General features: G+C 34.8%; 1 protein-coding gene across 4 annotated transcripts in view; it reads left to right on the top strand.

The window, feature by feature from the left end:
• The window catches only part of DIP2 (disco-interacting protein 2), a 304,666-nt gene that overhangs the window by 25,471 nt on the left and 260,399 nt on the right, over positions 1-18,796 (top strand). For 2 of the 4 annotated variants that reach the window (XR_016456787.1, XM_090102490.1), the window contains exons 3-8: positions 4,850-4,930; positions 12,378-12,506; positions 12,831-13,040; positions 14,451-14,572; positions 15,410-15,710; positions 16,205-16,516. Coding sequence is in view for 3 of the 4 variants with exons in the window: in XM_090102490.1 (XP_089958616.1) it covers positions 4,850-4,930; positions 12,378-12,506; positions 12,831-13,040; positions 14,451-14,572; positions 15,410-15,710; positions 16,205-16,516 (1,155 nt within the window). In the remaining variant the exon portion in view is untranslated. The remainder of the gene's footprint in view (positions 1-4,849; positions 4,931-12,377; positions 12,507-12,830; positions 13,041-14,450; positions 14,573-15,409; positions 15,711-16,204; positions 16,517-18,796) is intronic. The other 2 variants (XM_090102498.1, XM_090102503.1) reach the window with 2 other exon arrangements.

Below are 18,796 nucleotides of genomic sequence, written 5' to 3'. Positions count from 1 at the left end.
CGATACAAATAAAACTGCATTCAGTAAAAGTCTACACAAATTTTTCTGTAAAATGTACTACGAAATGTATATATAAAACTTGGTTATGATTTTATGAATTTGTTTGCCGCATATTATAGTGCTGTGAAAAATTTAATTACTTTATTTACCTTAGTACTTTTTAATCTATCTATCAATCTAATTTATTAACTTTATATTTTATAATCTTAATTCTCGAAAATATAAAAAGCGACAATTCTTTTAAAGGTAAATATGTATAATTAAGGCCCTTCTCTCATGGAGCTACTCAAAAAGAACTAGTCACAAACTCAAATTACTAACGAGTTGCCTGAGTGTCACAGCCCATACATGTTCTATGGAGATTCGCACACGACGCGACTAGTTACTAACTGGTGAGTAACGCGTTAGCAACAAATCACGCGCGACGCGTCGTGTCGGTCTCCACGCTACTGGTTTCCCGAGTTTCTTTGTTTTTTATGATAAAAATGAACGAGCAAACATTGACAAGTGACTGAAACCTTATAACTTGAGTAGCGTTGTATGCGAGATACAATTTGTAACTGGTTTGTAATCGTAATTACTGATTAGTTCAGACATTTTTGAGTAGCTCCATGAGCGAAGGGCCTAAGGGGCGATTTTTCAATCCTTGGTTAAAACTTATTCGTCAAATATCGTATTAAACAACCATTTCAAAAATGTGTCACTTGTCTGTTTTTTGGCATTTTACTAATCTGTGTATTACTGTGTAATCTTTTATTGGACGGATAAGATTTAACTATGGATTGAAAAATCAGCCCTTATTGTCAGAAATGAATCGATTTTAATGATATAGCATGCAAGGTGTTTCGCGGGCGATAGAATCGATCTAGCCAGAATTCACTTCACAATATTCAATACCCAGCTATACTCGGTCATCCAGATATTAGTAAGAAAAGCACACACATTTTAAAATGAACAACCTGGCACCAAGTCTTTCCAAGGTTTTGTGAATATATTTTTACGAATATTGGTGAGATTTTATCGAAATCCCTCATTTAAAACTCACGTATCACCGAGTCGTTTGCGATGAAGCATATAAATGAATATCCTCACTATTTCCAGCGATGGCCACACTTTTTTACGTTATTTGCCCAGACCCCAGGGAACATGCGATGTAATGTGATAACGCTCATCCGCTGTCGCAGGTAACGAGTTGGCCTCGCCTCTACTTTCATAATACTTCATATACTAATGGCCTCCCTTTTATTGACTTAAATTATACCGGAACCCTTTTTGCAACAACGTTAATTGTTAACATTTACTCAATAGTATATCGAATTAATCGTGAAGCTGTATTATTGGGTATCAGTATCAGAGATGGCTAAATTATTATTCCCCCGTTTAGATGAGTCTGGATTTGGGATGCGCAAGTTCAATATCCGGCGCCGACACTACTGTCGTGAGTCCTCTCCAGATAAGCCTTATTAGCTCAAACAGGGTTGTCACTGCTGTAGATTATGCATGTATATTGTATCTAAGGTAACCAGTGACCAAAATACAGTTATCAAAGGGAACATTCTGGTACATAAAATTAATACGTACGTTCGAATTGAGAACGTCTTTCCTTTTTTTGAAAATCTTATTGAAAATTTGTTTAATTAGTTCGACGACATACATACATATCGTTATTGAGCGTATAATAAGTTTTTTTTTCATCTTATTTTAAACAAAAAATACGGGATGTTATGATTATACATTACACAGAAATTATCGATATATAAAATAAAAATAATTGATTTTCATACATTACAGTACAATAGTATTTCTTTATATTCGTACTAGAGGTCCACCCCGGCTTCGCCCGTGGTACATATTTCGCAATAAAAGGTAGCCTATGTCCTTTCTCGGGTATCAAAATATCTCCATACCAAATTTCATGCAAATTGGTTCAGTAGTTTAGGCGTGATTGAGTAACAGACAGACAGACAGAGTTACTTTCGCATTTATAATATTAATATGGATTTCATACTTTATAGTATGAAAATATAATGAATGGTAATACGAATATTATTTTCCTTTAAAAGTTGCAGAAAGGTTAGAGTTCATATAAAACTGAGATATTATAAGCATAAGTTCGTTTTATATTGTACAACTTACAACTTTCATTATTGCACGCCTCATAAGCGAAGCGTTGAGGTGGGTACTACTGTCACTTCGCGCAAAACATCTGATTTTTCAAACTTAAAATGTCTTTATGTATCATACATTGCACTTGTAAGATAATACATACACACACATATTAAGAAAAAACACTATTTTTAACGTTCATGATATTTTTGATGTCATTTTTGTTATTTAAACTAGTTAAAAAACAGTTGTTCTGTCTTGGACGTCCGTGTGTCTGTATGTGTGCCTTTTTCTTGTTAACACGATAGCGACCGAAAATACTTTACTAATCGAGTCTTTTTTTTTCTCTTACGCTTGAGTATGCTCAGGAATAGAACCCTTTCATTTTTCAGGGTCTGATTCGATGTGGTTTAATTGTTATTAAATAAACAAAAATAATAATTAATAAATATTTATTAAAAAAAATTATGAGGCGTGCACTTTTGGATTTTCCAAATTATTTTAAATTACTCTGCATATACAGTATTTACTATATGAATATATCTCTCAACATAATCTGTAGTACGATAAGATCACATTAGCCCACTGGATGCAGAACTAACGGCATCGCCTAACGCATCCGCAATAGATATTAATATTTTAGTTAGATGGCCTTCGCTCCAACCGCGCCTAGAGCGTGCAATAACTCCATAAATATATTTAACTACGTTTGTTCTAAGCACTATTCAATAAAACACATTGTATTAATAAAATTAACGGTATTTATTATTATTATATTCGTGAGAGGACATAAAAAGTTAAAATAATATTCATTTGTATACACTGGTCCATATCATTTGCTGGTATGGGATGTCATGACATGACGAACTAAGGCGTTAGAAGTATAAAAATCTGCCTTGCACACGCCGCAGTTATAGTTGGCTCCTTTGTAAAAATGAATTTTTAATAAATGACGGTTCAGGTTCTTTTTTGATGTGAATATTTTACAGCACTGCAAACAACGCAGCCCGTTGTCTGTATGCTTATACAAGACGTGGCTCTGTAGAGCTGGCAGCGAATTGAATGACCGTTGACACCAGTTGCACACTGTTGCCCCTGGCGGATGTATTGCGCTCATATGATTGGAAAGATTACGCTTACTTTTGAATGTACGGTGACACAATTCACAAACGAAATTCGTACTCTCTGGATGCTTGTATTTGTAATGATTACGGAGAGCTATTTGCGTCGGAAAGACTTTTCCACATTCCATACAAGATGCGTCGCTTTTAACGCATTCGACTTCATGGCTATCTAGGATATCTTTTGTTGCAAACGTTCGATAACATGCTTTGCATCTATGATCATAGCGATGCATATAGCGTACGTGTTTCTGTAAACTCATCAACGATGAGTATTTCTTGTCACATGTTGTGCACCAGACCTCGACTTGATCCTTAGGATGTTTAAGCAAATAGTGCGCTTGCAGAGTGCTCTTTGTTTTGTACGATTTACCACATTGAGTACAAGAGTGACCGTCTTCGTTTAAGCATCTGTTATCACCATTCAACATGTCGTGCAATACAGCTGTCGATGCCCGAAGATGTTCATCAATCATATCAGAATCCAAATGCTCTACGTCTACTTCTATATTTGCCACGTTTATGGCGGTACTCATATTGAAACTTTTAAAATATATATAGCAATTATATATAATATATAATGCTAACACAAAAATGTATTAGGAATGACAAATAAAAAAATATCGTTTTTTTTTTCGAATGTGTCAAGATGTTAACAAAGAGGTTGGCCACCTAAAAAAAGTTTCATAGAAAAAAATAAAAGGTACTAATAACATTTTTTTTTATAAACTATGTATTCCAATTTTTGTTATATTTACTTTGCACACCATTACAAATTGCAAACCGACAAACAGTTTTGTTAAATTTATCTTAGTCGTGAAAGCAATAAGATGTAAATTAAAAAAAAAATGGCTCTTTTTGGCGCCAAACCAATTCTGAAACTTTTTTCTTCAGAATCTTTTTTGGCTTTATTTTAAAAAAGGATTTACAATTCACGCGGTCGGGTTATTTTAGTTTATTTTTTAATATTTACTTTTTATTTATTATTGTAATAACCATGCCTTAAAGGTTTACTGAATGATTCACATATTGAAATGCACACCACGGCTCTTCGTATTTTTATCCGCATGCGTTTTTAGTCTATCGCGTTGCAATTCAATTTTATTGAACACTTTTATTACAAACAAACAGTTTGTTTATCGTATTTTGAGTATTACGTCATCCAAGAGTTGTGGCCATTTAAATGATCCTTTCGAAATATTGTTTTTGCTAAGTATATCATATATTGATAGAGTGTGGTTGTAGGTAGGTTTATTATGTCTCGTTTTATTAGAATATTTAACATGACGATTTTTGTGTGTTTCTTCATACTTCGGGAGCCGAATATAAAAAATTACAAGTTTAAACACTCGATATGTTTATTTCACGATCAGTCCTTAACAAAAATATTGAAGCTAATTATGTTTGCCTTCAAATCGGGTGATTAAACTTGAGAATAAATTGGGAATCACACAAATTTTCAAAGTATTCATGAAAGCAGGAGATGTACATTGTACAGATTATATATAATTTTTGGCGCCAGTTGACACGATTCCAAATTCGAAATTCGTTTCTTTTTTTGTGGTGTCTGCATGACGCGCGTGTGTGTAAACATGTACGGTGGTTTGTTTATGGCGACGCAGTGAGATCGGCCGCGGCACTTCGCTCGCCGCCTGGAAGGACCAACAGGCGACTTACGCGGAACGAGAGCCGCTACCATTCTGGTGAGTCATACTATAAAGAAACTATCGCTCTCCATAGACGTATTGCATTGGTTATGTACGTGTGATGTCATTCTTGGGTTCTTTTTTGTGTCGGGTCAATCTGCAGATGACACTTGCATATCTTGATCTTTACTTCCTTTTTGGTTTACTGAAACTTTGCCAAAATATATTATATACGATAAACGTAAGTGCTTCCATTTTATGTAATGGTTTGGTTAGGCTTTTGTGAACATGTTTGTTCAACGAGAAACTTATTATTTTTAAGCTTCTACGGAAATATTAAAATAGACCATATTTTAACTTGTTAGGAAAATTACATACTTACAAGTAGGTATAGAAAAAATTCTCACAAAGAGCCCTCAAAGGTTTTGATAATAAATTACGTTCTTCATACTTTGTATTATTTCATTAACCATCCTCTTTAGCTAACAACTCATATGATTAGTATTTATTATTATATATTTCTTTTCATTAAGGTAATTAATATACCCTTTTATCACAAAACTGAGTTTTATTCTTATATGGAAAATAGTATTACATTTTGTGTCTTTTTTATAAAAATAGCGATGAAAGCTAGTTTAAAACATTCAGGTTGGTAATATCTTTATAAAAAATATATAATATTATTTATTAGCTAAAACATACGGCGTAATTTATCATATAATTCGTTTTATAAGCTGACTTCTGCGGAAATCACTATGTACTTACTAATTAAGATTAACAATGGACAACCGACAAAAACTTGCTTAAAACAAAACAAAAATTGTTTTCGGACCATAAATGTTTACTACTGTGGAATGTGTAATTCTACTATTTTCCGGTAGCAGGTTAGCGACCTCATTGCTAAGAACACGGAAGCGTTACACGCTTGCAAGAACTTTGATATTGGTAATTGCCATCTTTATAAAGGAGAATGCTGTTTAGAAATATTGCCAATTATATACCCGTAAACTATATAATATATTAGAGCATTATGAAAGAGAAATAAGTAGAACCATCAGTATTAGAATTCACTGATTGGACTACCCATTCAAAATATGGGTATTCTAAATTCTTACTGAATCAAAAGCTAATAATAATTGCCTAATGAGAGGATTGCCTCTACTGCTCATAAAGCTATATACATTGGGGCCGCTGTACGGCGTACAAGTTATATAACACTGCCCTATCGTATACTCTACAATAAATAAGAACCGGCATGACAAGTTTCAAGAAAATGACTCACAAATCCGTATCGTAAACGAAACTTGCAAATGTATTATACACCAGCCTCAAGTTATCGTTACAGAACGAAGTACGAGCGGAATTAATTTAGAATAAATTTGTGCGTGTTAATATTTCGCTATCGAAACACTGAGGCGGGTACAAGAACCATTACTGGCCGGAATGCCACATTGTTATTATTTATTGTATAAACTTATGCTCTGCTATGTTTCTTATCCATAGTGCAGATTTATTAAATACATTGTATATAATATACTCAATAAATCAAAAAATTATAATCATAGCTATTACTTAGTATAAAAGATGACTTGTTGAAATTTTCAATAAGTCAGTTCAACAAACTTAAGAAAGCGGTCAGAATAAAAAAAAGTTATGTGATGTTTGTATTATGGTGCTATGCTATTGGATATCGTGACAGTAGAATTGCAAAGCCTGTTTTCTGCAAGTTGTATCGGGGCGACCTCAATCCCAAATTTATACCGACAATTAATTTGTGTCAAAATAATGTAGGTGTTGCGATTTCCCGGAACAGATATACATATAGAAGATAAGATGCTTAATTTTAAAGATAATTATCCTGTGAAGAAATTGAGATTTAATTTTTTTTAAGTTGAATTGTTTTGTGCTGATAAATGTTGGTCCTTTAACCAACTTTAGTTATCATATCGTGTAAAAGCATACCGGTATTAAAATGTAGCCTATATAAGTAAAAAAGCTTTGCAATGTGAGTATGGCCTATAAGTCTTCGGTTTAATAAAAATACAACATGAGAACATTCGTGCAATTCAGTTGAAAATTTTCTAATAAAACCCAATGAGATCTGAAAGAATCTGTCGTTATTTACCATTTACGAAAATACATTTTCTCGTCGGTGAATCGTGTAGGTGACGGGCTCAGGTTTTCTATTGAGCAACCCGCAGCATTCGTCCTTTATGCCAATACGACGAAAAGCAGACAATAAGTCGCTTCGAGCACAGGATTATCCGTTATATCAACTTCCAGGAATCACATATTCGCATCGCGTTTCATAGTTTTGCGTTTCTTTTTATCTGCAACACAGTTTTTTGTCATCGGTTCTGGTTCATATCACGCTTATGAAATTTTAGTTCACCTTCATTGCAATTTGAAGTTCAGTTCTTTGTTAATTATGTATATATGTATTATGTATAGTCCTATTAAGTAAGGATAATATAAATTATCCATACTTAATTGATAAAAAGTAAATACAAAACGAATATCAAAAGACCTCAAATAAAAACAGAACGTATTAAATATTCTCGGCGGATTCTGTATGATTCAGGAAGGCCTAGTGTAATTTTAACACTAGGCCTTCCTGTGTTTTAGTAAACGTTGGTAAACGTTTACAATAATCTAATATTAAGTATTAGATATTGTAGCGATAGTCCTAATGGCTACCTACGTATAAATGAATTTTAATACTTATTGTTAACTCACAAAGGCTAACAATGAATATAGTTTTATAGCTATAATAATAATATATATTATATACCGGTATGACAATAGACTATTGTTGACTTTTTATCCTTAAGTATAACAAACATTATTATATTACCTAATAATGTATTTTTTGTCAAAACATCTTTTATCCGTTATTATAATCGCCTAATAGGTTTATTTATGTATATAAATAAATGATAGTCCTATAATTGAAATTTTTATATTTAGAAATAACTATACGATTCTGGTTTAGGCGATAAGTTCATTATCTAAGTAAATACCCTAGTAATGTCCATAAGTAATGCGGTCGCAACAGGACCTGTACGTATAGCTAACCTGAATAAGTAAACAATTTAATAGACAGGAGAAAAGGATTGCCTTGTTGAAATCATTTATTTATATAGCTTTTTAAAACTTTCCCGTTACATTATATAAAGTCCATATTATAAAAATAAAATAACAATGAGTTGTAGAATTCTTAACATCATAATTCAGTAATTATAAACCCAATATAATCCCGAACAAAGCAAAACAGTAATCAGCATAGTGCTTTAATCTATCGTGGTATCGACGCGTCAACCACAGGACGAAATAGCTTTGAACATTTTGTGAAACGTTTCCAATAGGAACTGTTCGAAATTGGCGCCTTCACTTCCGACAATGTTAATAGTCCATTTATTATCCGCCCTGACTATGACGTTTAGGCCGGGACTCCACCAAAGCGGAGACGAGACGAGCGGAGAGGAGATGTTTTTTAAACAACCAATAGAATTGAGTTATTGACACGTCTCCTCTCCGCTCAGCTTCAGTGGAGATCGCTGTGCGGAGATGTGTAATATTTGTATGTCGCGATGGAAGCGGAGATGTGAGCTGTGCGCGGACGACGCGCAGTGGAGACGAGAGATGTGAGCGGCGTGCAGTGAGCGATGTCACCCTCCCCCCTCTCGCCCGCTAGCAACCCGCAGAACCCCGCGCGAACCCCGAAACATCTCTTCTCGCACAGCACACAGCACACCGCACACATCTCCGCTTTGGTGGAGTCCCGCGAGCTGAAAAACATCTCTTCTCGCACAGCACACAGCACACCGCACACATCTCTGCTTTGGTGGAGTCCCGGCCTAAATCTCTCACCTGAACATGCAGCGGTTTTGCCAAAAACTGTTTTACCCCGTTCATTATTGTCCACTTCAACAACGTTGTCATTTTTGGTTAACGAACCACTAATGACTATGATTACAGATATTCTATGAGTAATTAAATATTTAGTACATAATTATTTAGTTGTAGGTAATAATAAATATTAAATTGTTCATACACTATGGCGAGCCAAGGCAACTTTCGAAGTTTAGCTATGCATTTCGTTGTGCATTGAAAGGGAATGTTAATTTAAACAGTAAATTAGATTTATTGACTTGTTTGAACATTGCATAATTTCTTAACGAGGCCAAAATTTTAGGTTGTGCATAATAGGCCAATAAACTATGATTAAGGCATTTTCGTGATCACTATAATAATAAAATATTCGCAGCTTCCATATGAATGCATGAAGCATTTGATGCATGAAGCAGTTGATTACTCAAAAGGGCGGCAATTCGCGTATAAAATTTTACTGAACATTGTTTATAAATACATCATATCTGTTTATGAGTGTGAATTTGTAAGCTCCATGTGGACTATTATCGAAAGTAAATTTGTGAATGCTTTGATTGCTGATATTGCATGGATTTAGCGCTTAACCTCGATCTCTGTGGGAGATTTCTAGCACAGCTATTTTAATTACACTGGATATGGAATGCCATGATTTAACAGGCACCGTATAGTGCTTTAGTACTCGTTTCATATCGAACTATCAGTGTAACTTTAACAACGTATTCCGATTCGCAGGAACACACGTATGTAGTAATCCACTGATGAAATTTCTTGCTGTTCAAATTGAAATGTGACAACAGATGGGAATCTACTGCGGTGTTTCCAAACCGGTTCTTAGATTTGATAGGGTGTTTAACTGTTTAAATATTTGAGGGGACGTTACACATTTAACATGATATCTTCTTAACAAGCTTTTGTGTAATTACCTGTTGATGTCCTATTGGGCTTTCTGTTGATTTAAGCTAATACATAATATGACATTAGGACCCTATTTGGGTGTTTTTGGCTCACTGATATAACGTTACATGTATGAAACATATTTTAATTTAATTTCAAAACATTCAAAAAGGGATATTTCAAATTGAGTCTATAATAGGTAATAAAACGTTAAACGATGGACTATGGGTGTATTTTATCTTTTGTGCTTTCAATATTGTCGCTTTTGACGTCAAAGGTGGGCACTAACTACATTATTGGTAGCATTTTTAGTTAAAAGCGAATGGTTAATTGATGCTAGTGCTTAATTAACATAGAGCACTTTACGCGACAATATTGGGCGGCCATTTGGTATTCAACAAACAACAGCAGTATAGCTGGATAGTCATTAGTGATCAATATTGTAGCATTAACAGACCTTTTAGTAAATAACCAATACACAGGATATTTATTTTGAATTGTTTGCGAACCTGTATTCGCTTTGATAGTGCGGTATTTGTGGTTCGTGAAATTTCTGCTTGAAATAATAAACAAACTGTTAATAATTAATTAATGTAACCTTTGAAATTTGTATACTGACGTAATATTTTATATGTAGATAAATCATTATATAAATATGAAGTATAGATATTGTTGCTGTTGTCTTTATAACTTTATTGCGACTGGAAGCTTTATATTTCATGCAAACAGCAAACAAGTTAAACTTATGAATACTTAATAATAATTAATATACGTTGAGTATTATATTCTGTACTATCACGATATGTAATCCTGTAGACCGCAAGATGCTCGTCAACCGCAAAGAACTGAACAAGTAAACACCTGTTGTAAATGGAAATTGTTGCCTACAAATGTTATATGAACTTCAAACTTACACTCGCTTTATTTGCATAATATGTTCCAGAAGTTTCCTTCGCGTTACACATACGCAATTTCATATAGGGTCAACCGGGGCAAATGCAACTAAAAAATAACAAGTTTCAAGTTTGATCGGTTGCAGTTATCTCCTTTTATATTTGGTCATTTATTTGACCCATTTAGTGATTTTTGCATTTATTCAAGATTATTTTCAACCAATCAAGCAATACAGTAGTCTTATAAATAACTGGTAGTGAGAATATTTCCTAAAATTGGTAGAAAAAGTTACATTAACCCCTAGTCGGGGGTAAATGCAACTAACTGCCATAGCTCTTCTTCTATTTCATATAAAACAACGAATATAGAATATATTTATGAGATTTCATGTTATTCATAGGATTTTGAACTGGATTACCGTGTAGCAAGAACGAGTTTTCAGGAAAAATCTTATTTTTCTGATTGTGGGGCAAATGCAACTATTTGTTAGAGAATTAGTGTGGGGAATGCAAAAAACTTATTCATCGATATATTTTTATTATTCTATATATATATACAATAACGTTATCTATACAATAACGTCGCGATCGTAGATGGCGCCGCATTATTTAGAGGAAAAACTCATGTACCTACTTTGATTTACCACTTTAAATCGCAACAAAAAAAAAATAACAGTGTACTACCTACTAAGTCAATTTTAGTTTTTGGTCAGAACAAATAATATTCTTTGTGTTAAATATTGTTAAAAACGTAAACCAAACAAAATACGTTTATTAGTTAATCAACCGTTTACTAAAAATTACTTGAACAATCACAGAACTATCCTACCTATCGTTTTTAGTTACTTATATTCTTTAACCACGCTTTATCTAATTTGAATTTTACTTATGAACCCGTCTCTGGGTATAATATCGAAGAAATAATCGATGGTTCTTCTTTAATTAATCATAAAGAAAATATATTTTGACTACCAAGAAGGATACATAATAAAAATATCGACACTGTCACATCACTAGTGTTTTTAGTTTCATACAAAAATATAAGGGGCTATTTTAACTAACCTCACAGTTGCAATAACCCCACAGTGAAATTTTCATGAGGCAATTGTAACTGCATCAATAACACAAAATAGAGTCAACTAACGCACTAAAAATATAAATGAAATATGCTTAACGGCTTGTGATAATCGTGTCCAATCAAAAACACCTGCAAAAAATCACTCCTAAACAATTTTTTTGTCTGCAAAACTCGACACCTGTTTTTACGCACACCAACTTCAAAATAGCGGTTTGACACAATGGCCTATCAATCAAATAGTTTTCATCGTAGGGGCACCATCTATTACTTGTAAGATTTATTAGTCGTTGAGTTATTGAATCATAGGTGGCGATTTATTACAACAACTCTAATAAATTAGTTATGATAACTAGTTGCCATAGCCCCATAGTTGCATTTGCCCCGGTTGACCCTACCATAACTATTCAATATTCATGAATTGTCGGATAACAATACGTTCTATTAAGTACACTTAAATTCATTATGTTAATTCCATCTCATATCATGCCGTAGGTGTTTGTAACTATCCACATATTCAATAAGCTTTTTAAACCAATTATCATATAATAAATACTGCTCATAATTAAATTATTTATCAACTTACCAGTTTTATGCGCATGTTTATAATATTATGTTTAAAAGTTGTTTAACGGTATATATACGCATGCCTATTGCAGTGTTATTTTTGGTATAATATGGTTTTGTGTGAGTTGCATGCGTTTTGAGTTGCTTTGTGTGAAAGATGTTTCAATTGAGATTGGTTTTACAGAGGTAAGACAGGAGGCGGTGCAGCAGGCGCTCGCGGAGATGCAGAACAGGCCGAAGCCCTCGCTGCCTATGCCATCCAAACGCACCTCCATGATGGCGAAGAGCCCTGATAGGGAAAGACACGATCTCTGTGAGTTTAAATTTATTTTTACTATTGCGGTTATATGGAAGACTTTTTTTTTTACTTGTAAAGTGCAGACTTTTCAATCTGAGAATTTTATATAGAACTGCAAGATTGAAACTTTATTTTAAGCAGGTATTTTTGTATTTTGAACAAACGGTAAGTATTTTAAGCTTCTATAGGCCCTTAATTAATAAATTCGCGCTTTTATTTAAATCTTGCATGCCGACAACGAACCTATTAATTACGTGGGACGTTAAAAATACGTATCTTAAACTCGATTAAAGTGGACATTTCCTTGACATCTTCATGATGCGCTATAAAATTGTCCAGCATCAAGCTCGGACGAAGACTCGTGCGCGGGTGACTCGGAGCTGCCCCCGCCGCCGGAGCTGGGCTCGCCCCCCTCCCGCCGGCCGGCCGCACCGCACCCCCGGGCGCACCCGCACCCGCTGCCGCAGGCTCACCACCCGCGCGACAAGAAGCACGCGCCCAGGGAGAAGACGGACATAGACCTGTCGGACATCACGCACCTGCCCACTTGTGAGTCGTGATTGTTGGTGCTTTTTCAGCGTACACTTGTTAGACCATTCAGTTACTATAATTGCATTATTTTCAGCATATATTGTCTTATTTTCAATGTTTTTCTTACTAAAACTACGATTTGCATAATCGAATGTGGTTCACATTGCAGTGGTCCCATGATCCACTTGTAGATGTCAATATCAGTCTCCAGACTACACTCAAAAAGTTTCGATATTCCTAGTAGTTGTTGATTGAATCCTGAAACTCTTGAACTACGACCTGTGTGTGATATACTCTCCTCCAGTGAACTTCGCAATTTAATGTTTTACAGATCAAATATTCATTTAGCAACGATTATTTCCTCTTCCCGTCCTTGCAAATTAAATAGTCCGCCTACGCGGTTGAAGCAATAATGAACGTGCCAAACGTCACGTGCAAACAGAGAGGACAAACAGCAAGTTGATAAATGAATCGCCGATACCTGGAAAGTTGTAAATTGAATTTTCAACAAAATAGTGGAAAGCGACAAAGAAACATGAAAGGGTAGCGATAAAAATGGTCTCGCTGGTTTCACGCATTTAACGAATGTACAGGGAAAGTTTGAATCAGATAACGATGGAAAAACTGCTCGTCGACCGCACGGCCAACTTTGCTGAACGGAGAACTTTAGATTGACGCTAACACCCATTTCTCAAAACTTAATCTCTCTGCATGAGCTGTTTATACACGATAATATATTGCAGCTTCGCCTGGACGTGATGTAAAGGTTGATTCAACAAAGTGCTTCTAACTGAAAATTGTTGGGTGTGAAACAGTAGTTGTAATACTAAGATCCTATGTAATCGGGGGATTGAATAGATTTAGAAGAAGCTTTTAAAGGAATGTCGTGATCGAAACTCCTTTCCTGTCACTTTAAAGTATAAAATAATACGTTTTGATGACACGGTGTTTTATATTGAACAGTAATTTTATTTTTATTTTTGACCTAACGTCCCTGAAACGGAAGTCATTTGGGATCGACGATTAAAAATACATAGTTTAAACGTGATCGAAATGAATCAATCAACCGAATCAATATCCTTAATCTCTCGCAATGACGTATCAAAAGCTAATAGTGTGTATTAAAAACAAATATTTAAAACAAAATACATCTGGCTCATTAGCCTGTATGAGTCGGGCAATTAGCTGATTTTCGTATTGGCATTCGGCGTGTTGTCTCTGTAAAAACATGTTTTTATTTATTTCATTTAAATTAGATATTAAACTAACACTAGGATAAGATTTTACTAATACTATATAGGCTATGTGGCCTGAATTTTATTTATTTATTTAAACTAAATTGTGTTTGGAACACTCCTAGTAAGCAAATAAAATGCTTGTGTCAGGAGGTTAAAAACATGTTACAGTAAAAGTGGTAATATTTGTTAGATATCCAACCTGACGTGACGCACACGTCCGCGGGAGCCCGTCGCGGGGGAGCGCTCGTCGCTGACCGGGTGCAGTGCTACTCGCAGCCGGAGGACACCGGCACTGGCACCGGCCGGTGGAAGGTAATACGTGTTTGATTTGTTAATTGTGGGGCACTGGGGGAAGGTAGGAAGTTTTCGTTTGGAGGAGGATTGATGGATTTTTTTACAAAGCTTTGAGGATACTTGTATAGTAAATGGTTTTAATTACAAATATAAATTTTAGAACGTTTTTAAGGGATGAAAAAAGTTTAACCTCAATAGAAAATTAAGTATCACTTTTGTCTATAATTAATTATTTTATTCTTGTATAATTTGCTATTTGGGCTTAAATGTTCGGACGATATTTGGTGCAATGGCAACCACATATTTTCGTCTGGTATTGTTTCGTACTCTGTGGTCACTTTAACAGCTGCAGATTTTTCAATACGACGGGACGAGCTATACTCAAGTATAAATTCGATTTATGACTGTTGCTGGCAATCATACCTCGAGGCGAGCTGTAGACGTTGGCATAATCATGAGTGTGTGCTCACCTCTGGGAAATCAAAACGGTTACAAAATGACTTAAGCCTTCGGGGACCTAATAACATATTTCACATAAATTTCCTTTTCTGGATATCATAAGACTCTGCATCGGTTTAAAATTTTCCTATACGTATCCCTCGTGTCTGCACAAAGTATATCGTGTTGTACGCAGCATGGGAAATTAAAGTTTTATTTACACGAAGCATGTTAAAATCGATGCAACGTAGAACAGTTACGAAGTAAACAACGTTTCACAGAACACGACTTTTGAAAATTTAATTAATATCGAGTATAGCGTATAAAAGTTTTCAGTATTTATCATTGCTTTTTAGTGTTTCTATTCTAATGTGCAATCATTAGCGACACTAAATAAATTCATCACTTTTTTAAAAGGTGTCAGCCAAGATACAACAACTTCTAAACACGCTCAAACGGCCAAAGAGAAGGCCGTTGCCGGAATTTTATGAAGATGACGATATTGAATTAGAAATCGCGGCAAATCCAAAAGATCCTAACGCCCCTAAACCAGAGGGTGGTACAATGACTCCAGCAGTCGGTGAACAGCTGGTGGTACCGGCTGGGTTGCCGAGGAATTTAGAAGCAGCACTACAAAGATACGGAACGGCTTCATTTAAAGCGAATGTCGCCACCGTACTCGATCCGAATGGGAAACTCAGCAATTCTTTGACGTATGGTGAGCTGACTTAAAATGTTCTTATTTCTACAATTAAAATTTGATTGTGTTTTTTGATCTTATTTACCGTGTAAGAGGGTGCGCGCACGAGCAACTTTGTCTCCGCAACTATTTTGTCTTCGCAACTATTTTGTCTCTCCCACCTATGGGCTAGTATGAAAGTGCGCGCACGTAGCGACGCAACTCCCCATACAAATTGATGGGAGAGACAAAATAGTTGCGGAGACAAAGTTGCTCGTGCGCGGGCTCTAAGACGTTTTCGCTTATTTTTAATTCAGTGAGTAATTCTTGTTTCGTATTACATTGTTTACATTTGTTAAGTACACATAATTATTTGAAAGAGGAAAACTGTTTGCTAATAAGTTTCTTAATTAGTCGAACTTTACGTTTCTCAAAACTAGTAGTTCTAAAGTTTTGACAGGAACTTCTCTTGGCTTATAACAGGGCAGTCATTTATAAACAGTCTTGACGTACAATATAATATCGTCCAACAGGAAAGCTCCTCAGCCGCTCACTGAAGATCGCGTACGCGTTGCTCAACAAAGCTTTTACATCGAAGTCCAGCAGCGGTGGACCCATAACAGGGGACAGTACCCTGAAGCCAGGGGACAGAGTGGCGCTAGTGTACCCTAATAATGACCCGATAAACTTCATGTGCGCGTTCTATGGGTGCCTTCAAGCAGGGGTGGTGCCGGTGCCCATAGAGGTGCCGTTGACCAGGCGGGATGCGGGGCTCCAGCAAGTGGGATTCCTGCTCGGATCCTGTGGGATCCAGTACGCGTTGACTTCGGATGCGTGTTTGAAAGGTGAGTTCTTACATTGAAGATAGTTGGTGCTTAGCTTTTTAGCGTATTGCAGATATTTCGTTATTAAGAATTTCATCAGAGCGAGAAAAAATAAAAAATTGGATAAAAAAAATGTAAAAAATTGTTTTGATTTTTGTTTCTTAGTTTTTTACATATAAATTTAATCAGTTTGTGTGTGTGATCGGTAAAGAGTTTGGATTTCATAATTTTTCTCAACTTGTATCAATTGTGTAAATGAAGGTGTAACTAATTTATTAAATGAACATACTTCGGTATAAACAAATAGCTATAAACTCGTCCTAACAACTGTAAACATTTTCATAATTGTTTTTATTGGAACAACTGAAAGAGCGATGCAATAAAGTTTTCATTTGATCTTATTGCAGAAATAAAAAAATTCTTTCATCTACACTAACTAAGCGGATGTCGGCTGCGTATTGAAGTGAAATAAATTTAATAAGTTTTGAAGCTCCGAAGTATCGTTTGTGAAACTGGATTTCTTGTGAATGCAATCAGTCTTTGCTGTGAAATGTTGTCAGAATTTTCATTTAAGCTTTAGCCATATTCCGCGAAATTCACGTAAAACCGTGTTGATACTGAAACCAGTCGTTTGTCGTTATTGGATTGCGTTTTCAATATGCGTCAGGTAACATTTTCACCGTTCACCTAAACCAATCGTGCTGAAATTGAAATGGTTTACTCAATTTGCGTGTTAATAATTCGGTTTGAAACTTGTATCTGTTGCGAACCAAATTTTTATTTACGTTATTATTGATAACATTTTCATATTTATTGAGTCGAATATTAATATTTGATTTTATGTATTCCACAGATTGGTTTTCCAATGAATCTTAATTAATTGCTTCATTGATAGCGGTAAATTGAAATTAGTTCTGGAAGCCCTATGAAAAAGATTATGTTTCCCCAAACGATGAAATGAATATATATTTTCCAATTGAATGATTGGACGAAGGAAATAAAATAGCAGTATTAAATCATGTTCGTCTATCAGATTGATTGAATAGGGAGTACACTTGTATTTGCACATGTACTAGTGTACTGTAATATGTCTTGTTCACAATCTCGTTACAGACGCCATATTTTTCAAAAATTTAATTTGCTATTACATATTTGTCTATGGTACTAACGAAATTGTGCCGTTCCTGTTGAAGATTGAACCCAACGAAGAGTAGGTACATAAATCTTGTTAAATATTGTTTTGTTATATCATGTACGTTACGACTAGGTATCATAATATGCACTCATGAGAAGCTAATTTTATATTAGTAACGTACAATTTTTTGAAGTGAAACTTCTTTATCGGGGTTGGACAAAAATTTAGTGTAACATTTTTGCGTTACGCCGTACGCGTGACATTTTTGCGTTACGCCATACTCGTGACATTTTTAAGGTCATAAAGAAGTTTCACTTCTTACGTGTGTACTCTAGTACACGCATACATATCTTTTTTATGTATGTATCGTATCTTTAGAAATAAAAATATTACAGGAGAGAATTCCAGTAGTTAGAATCAATAAAGATTCTTGTTTATCACAAGTGTCTTGTAGAGAAATAACTAGCTCCACGCTGTGACAATCAGTCCTACATTAATAAGAAATACAATAAGTCAATTCCTGGAGTCGGTCGGGGGTGGCAGGATATTGGAACTCACCACCCACTACATGACCTAAATAAACAATAATTAATTAGTAAATAATAAATAATTATTAAGAAAACAAATAATTTTAATGATGCTTTATAGAAACGGATGTTTTTTCGTATACATCCTGTCGTCTACTGGGCAGAGGACTGAGATCTCGTTAAAGATAATTATTTACTGATTGATTCACATCGGTACTTTTATATTAGTTCAATATCAATAAGTTAGAATACTACCAAAGTTTAAAAAAAAAAACGTAAAAAATTCTCACCTATTGAGTAGGGTTGGTAAAAATGAAATAAACTTGTATGAGCTTTATTACTGAAACTATCTAACATCATAATATTTTTATAAAAGATATATACGTATATATTATATGAGATAATAAAACATGTTTATGTTAAGGTATTTACAAATTATCTAGTTTTATCGGACCAGTTTTACAGAACAGATAAAAGCGGTTAGGTAACTGCAGGGGTAGGCGTGTACATATTTGAAAATAAATTGCTTTTGAGTGAGTGCCCTTCAGCACAGCGTTTGCTTTAGCATGATAATAATAAGAGCTAACATTATAGGTGATGCGCATACGCATTGGGTCTCTTGTTTCTTGTGGAATTAAA

This window comes from Colias eurytheme, chromosome 1 (genome assembly GCF_061535395.1).
Source record: "Colias eurytheme isolate Ceu_HAF_F1 chromosome 1, ilColEury1 Martin Lab GWU primary, whole genome shotgun sequence".
Classification (NCBI taxonomy): domain Eukaryota; kingdom Metazoa; phylum Arthropoda; class Insecta; order Lepidoptera; family Pieridae; genus Colias; species Colias eurytheme.
Note: the sequence above shows the minus strand (reverse complement) of the source record. Positions and strands in the feature narration are given on the sequence as shown.